We start from the raw sequence: 5,385 nt of genomic DNA on the forward strand, positions 1-5,385 counted from the left end.
ATCTCAACTTCAGATAATAAAATCATCTTACAAAATATATATCACAACTAGATGGTTGAAATTGAAACATTTATGCTGAACATATATCTCGCTAATTCTTAATTTTCTATGGTAATATTGCCTAGTCCATCGTCCAAAGCTGATATTACTTTAGCACGAAAACATCGTGCACAAAACTATACAATAGGATACTATATTCGACCAAAGGAAAATAAATTTCCTCTAATTCACTTTCGCTCAACCGTTGTAAATTGTATTTATTTAGAGATATCTTATAATAGTAGAACATATAAAAGTTTGTTTCAAGCACCTGTGATATAAATGAAAGAAAAATACAACAAGAAAATAAATATGAATATAAAAATGTGCGTTTTGAAAGTATTTGACTACATTCATTACATTCTGATTTCAGAATTAAATTCACACACTAAATGGTCATAATTTATATGAAAATATACGCTGAAGAATATATATTTGATATTTTGCATAGGCGAGGTGAAACAAGCACTTGTTTTTTCTACGGTCTACAACCGGATTCTTCTTTATCGCAGTAGTTTTCCTTTTTGGACATTTCTGGTTTTGTCATTTTTACAAGTTTAGGTAATATATTTGTCCAAAAGTGATAGCCCCTCTCAAATAACCGCTGCCCAACCGACATGTCCCTACTAATGTTAAGATATAGTTGACTCTCTAACTTGTATTCAGGCCATTCCGTGTTAATGCGCTCCGGCTTGTTTGGGTCACTGTTTAATAAAAAAAGAGAAGAACATGAAAGAGACTACTTGTAGATAAGGGTAGCTTTTCGAATAAATCACAGCTTTAAGTGTGAAAAAATTAATACAAACATGTGAAAGTTGTTCTAATTATTAATTATTTATTTGGCTATGTTTATCGGCAAAATAAGGAAAATTATATTGAACAAAAATCTAAATGAGTTTAATCAAAAAAGTATAAATATAAAAAAACTTAAAATTTAAAAGGCAGTAAGATGCTTTACCCGCTTTTTGCGAAATTTGTCCACATTTTGATTACTTCTTTTGACATTTCAATTTCCCATTTCTGTGGTTCAACACCATATGGAGCTGTTGCGCTTGTATATCCGGTCTCTGAGTCATACCCTAAAATAAACGCCCACTCGTCACCATGTACCGACCCACCTCTCCACGTGGGTGGTACCCACAGAATATGTTGGGATGAGAAAGCATTTAAAAGGAACAAAAACGTTTTTTTGCCATGATTATTTTCAGCATGTATCTTCGTTGTGTCAATGACGTGGCTGTTAAAAACGTAATCGGAACTTAGCCGCATAAAAGATTCATAAGAACGCTCTTCATCAGCAGGATTTTTCCAGTCCGTGTATTCAAAAGCAACGAGAGAATTTATGTTATCTGGAATATTTTCACCAAACATTATACGCACGATATCTGGTATATATTTGTTTTCCAATTGGTATCTATCAACTGTAAATGTATCTGTGTTATCAACACCTACAAATGGAGTAATCATCATGAAACCTTCGTCGTCTACAAGGCCCGCCATTACATCGAAACTGCGGAATAAATCTCGCCTGTCTTTTGCTATATCTGAATCGCTATGAAGCATTTCCCAAGTAGTTAATGGAACGAATTCTTCGTCAACAGAAACAACAAACTCTAAAGGAAACTTTCTGAATCCATTCAATGGATTATTATACGCTTTCATAAACTTTTCATCGGGGATATTTCTGAGACAAGTTGCAAGTTGTGAAGTATCTACATCAGTTGGACATCCGACTAGATTAGCAATGCGTTTAGCATTGTGTAATGAATCTCGCTGATAAGCCCATGGGCACGTTATGCTTCCACTCTGAGGGATAATTCTCTTAATCAGTCCTTTATTTCCTGGGTACATTGCTTGAAATATCACACTGGCCCCGCCTGCCGAACCTCCAAATAATGTCATTTTATCAGGGTCTCCACCGAACGCTGCAATATTTTCGTGTACCCAACGAATAGCCATATGTTGGTCCCAGAGACCGTAATTCCCGGGTAAATTTGAATCACCAGTACTCAAAAATCCAAACAACCCTAACCTGTAGTTAATGTTCACCACTATAACGTTCCCATAGCCACTAGTTATATGTCCAGGGTATATTGATGATGTCCCTATAACAAAACCTCCACCATGGAAGAGAATCATTACAGGTAACTTATCATTATCTTCTCGATTATCAGGAGTGAAAATATTTAACACGAGGCAGTCATTTGAAAACTCCGGTAAACCAGTTTCAGCTGCTGGTTTCCGCTCCCCTAAAAGATCCATATGCAGTTGCAAACAAGAGGGTCTATATCTTGTAGCATCATACACGCCATCCATTCTCTGTTTCATTTTAGGCTTCTCAAAACGGAGAGCACCTACAGGTGGCTCGGCAATAAGCACTCCAAGAAATTGCCGTACTCGAATAGGAGCTCCAAACGGCTCGATTGTCCTTGCTTCACCCTTTATAGTCCCAATATTTGTTTCAACAATGACCTCTTCCATCATTGTCGAATATTTTATAAAACATAGCAATAAAATTGTAATATAGATTTTCATTTTCTCAAATACTTTAGCCATGGACATCTATCGAATGTTTAATCACAGCAATGTTAGATAAACTTCACTAAAACAGACAAACTTTTGATAAAGCTTATCCTTGTGCATATAAAATGACCTTGGTTGTTTTTATCTAATGTTGATTTATAGTCACCTACATAAGCTGAACTTAAGCAAGTACTACGAATGTCACAGCCAAGATATACAAATAACAAGTGTTTTAACCACCCCGATTTTAAATGTGCATGTCTCCTGAACTTTACCTTGAAATGAAATTGCACAATATTTTGTAAACAAAGTCACATCACCTATGTCTATATTTTCGTGCAGTGTTTAATTAGATAATGAAATATGAGTTTTTATTCGTCCAATATAATGGCCAGATGATGTCTGAGTAAACAATGTCACCAAGTTACAACCCTATACAACAATTACGCACGTTTCACCCGAGCTTTTGATGCAAAAAAGATGTTTCCCCTGTCATGTTTAATTCAATGGGTATGACTAAAATACGCAACGGAATTTTTTGGGGGCAACGGAGTTCAACATAATATATCTTTAATAAAATTGAAAATAACGAAGAAAGTTTGTATAAAAGGTATTAAAAAGTAGCAATTTTGAAGTATTCAAAGTTGTTATGTCGGCACATATACACGTGTTCTCTTTAAAAATTGGAAAAAAATGTATACTGTAAGTATATTCAAACAAAAGTTTTTTTTGTTAATTTTGTTTAAGAAATTGAAGAATGGGAAGTTTCTTTTAATGTCCATAAAAAAGTTTCATGGCGTAAACAGTAATATTCTTTGTACATGATAAATATTCAGGGTAATAACAGAGACATAACTCCGTGTTAGATAATAATATCTGGAAATGCCAATGAGATGTAAATTGCCTTTTTGTATCAATGGTTTCCAAAAACAATACAGCAGTTGCATAGAAATAGCAATATTGCTCTATATGCATATTACATAACTAATCAAGGGCCATAAGTCTGTAATGAATGGTCTGGTCTGAACTAGGCTACAAATTGTGCATATCTCCACTTGGTATTAATGGTTACCATAAAGTTTAATTGAATTCCAGCCATTAGTTGCAGAGAAGTAGCGCGGAAACATTATTGCTCTATATGCATACTGCATAACCAATCAAGAGCCATAACTCTGAGCTAAAGTGTCTGTCCCGAACAAGGCGATGATATGTGCATCTCCTCTTGGTATTGAAGGTCCCCATAAAGTGTGCCCTATATGAATGATTAATGCATAACTAATAAAGGGCCATAACTTTGAGTTAATTGATGACTCCCATAAAGTTTCGTTGATTCCAGCCAGTTATTGCTGAGAAGAAGCTCGGAACGATTATTGCTCTACATGCATACTGCATAACTTATCAAGGGCTATAACTCTGAGATAAAGGGTCTGACCGGAACAAGCTGATTGTATGCGCATCTCCTCTTGATATTGATTATTCCCATAAAGTTTTGTTGAAGTCCGGCCAGTAGTTGCAGAGGAAAAGCGCGGAAAAGATTATTGCTCTATCTGCATACTGCATTAATCAAGGGGTATTACTCTGAGATAAAGGGTCTGACCGGAACAAGTCAACCATATGGGTATCTCCTCTTGATATTGATGATTCCCATCAAGTTTTGTTGAATTCAAGCTAGTAGTTGCAAAGAAGTAGTGCAAAAACGATTATTACTCTATAAGGATACTGCATAATTAATAAAGTGCCATAACTTTGAGTTAAAGTGTCTGACCTGAACAAGGTGACAATATGCGCATCTCCTCTTGGTATTGGTTTAAACACATTTTATTTAGAATATTTGTACATGTGTAAATAACAACATAGCAATAATTATAGATTTGGCCGAAGTAGAAGTAAGCCAATCTAACAATAACAATCTTCAACGTATGTGGTGGTTGTAATTAAGTTACCAAAAAGAGAACACATCTGATAATGAAAGATATTAATTCTCGTAAAATAAACGGACACAACCGAAGTAGGGTCGAATATTTAAATGAGTGCTATAATGTGTTCATAATTGACAGGTCAATAAAATCAGACTATAAGGGCTTACTACTCGTGTAAAATAGAGTAAAACAGAATCCCCACAACAAAATTGAAAATGTTGCAGGCTCGGTTTGATTGAGCCTTTTCATGGACGGTACTGGAAAGTGCAAATAACCGTCCACGCCCCCTAGCACCGGCTTAAGCAGAATTCAACATTTAACCCATTACTTCATGAGCATTTTGTGAAAAATGGCTGTTTTCATTGAAAAGTCTCCCGTTACAAGTTCAAATTGCTATAATACTATAAAAACTGCTTCAACACTAATCAAACTTGGCACAAATGTTGACTGGACCATTGTCCTTGCAACAACATGCTCAGGCTTAAATTTCCTGTTACCATGGCAACGAAGGGACATCTCAAAATTGCCAAAAATCACTATTTTGCGTTTTTTCCATCAAAATTGATTTCAAAGTGCTGCAACTTCTCAATGGATTGAGATAGAGTCAAATGCTTTTCAGCGTTGGTTACACGTTACCTTATGATCAATCTGGGGTCATTTACAGCCTCTCACAAGTCCAAAATTTTCTTGGCGATGAGGGGGACTCCACCCCCCTTCAAACCCCCCAAAACAAAAAGGGGCACATCCCCCTTCTGGCAACCCCCTGATGTATCTTTTGGTTGGGGGCCCGCGCCGAAAAAGAGGTCAATTTTTTTAAACAACGTCTCAAACAAAAAAAAATTGTTTGGGGCCTAAATAAGGCATTTTTTCATCATTTGAGACAACAAAAAGGGGGGGGGGGGTG

General features: G+C 35.9%; 1 protein-coding gene across 1 annotated transcript; it reads right to left on the reverse strand.

Annotated features, from left to right (window-relative positions):
* Positions 1 to 226: 226 nt before the first annotated feature.
* Positions 227 to 2,760, reverse strand: LOC132726384 (bile salt-activated lipase-like). The gene is made up of 2 exons (XM_060711703.1): positions 998 to 2,760; positions 227 to 743 (listed from the first exon to the last, which is right to left on the reverse strand). The coding sequence occupies exons 1-2, from the start codon at positions 2,599 to 2,601 to the stop codon at positions 518 to 520; spliced, it is 1,830 nt and encodes a 609-aa protein (XP_060567686.1). The 5' UTR covers positions 2,602 to 2,760; the 3' UTR covers positions 227 to 517.
* Between the last annotated feature and the right edge of the window lie 2,625 nt (positions 2,761 to 5,385).

Source organism: Ruditapes philippinarum, unplaced genomic scaffold (genome assembly GCF_026571515.1).
Source record: "Ruditapes philippinarum isolate M1 unplaced genomic scaffold, ASM2657151v2 ctg4292_1_1_1_1, whole genome shotgun sequence".
Taxonomy (NCBI): Eukaryota; Metazoa; Mollusca; class Bivalvia; order Venerida; family Veneridae; genus Ruditapes; species Ruditapes philippinarum.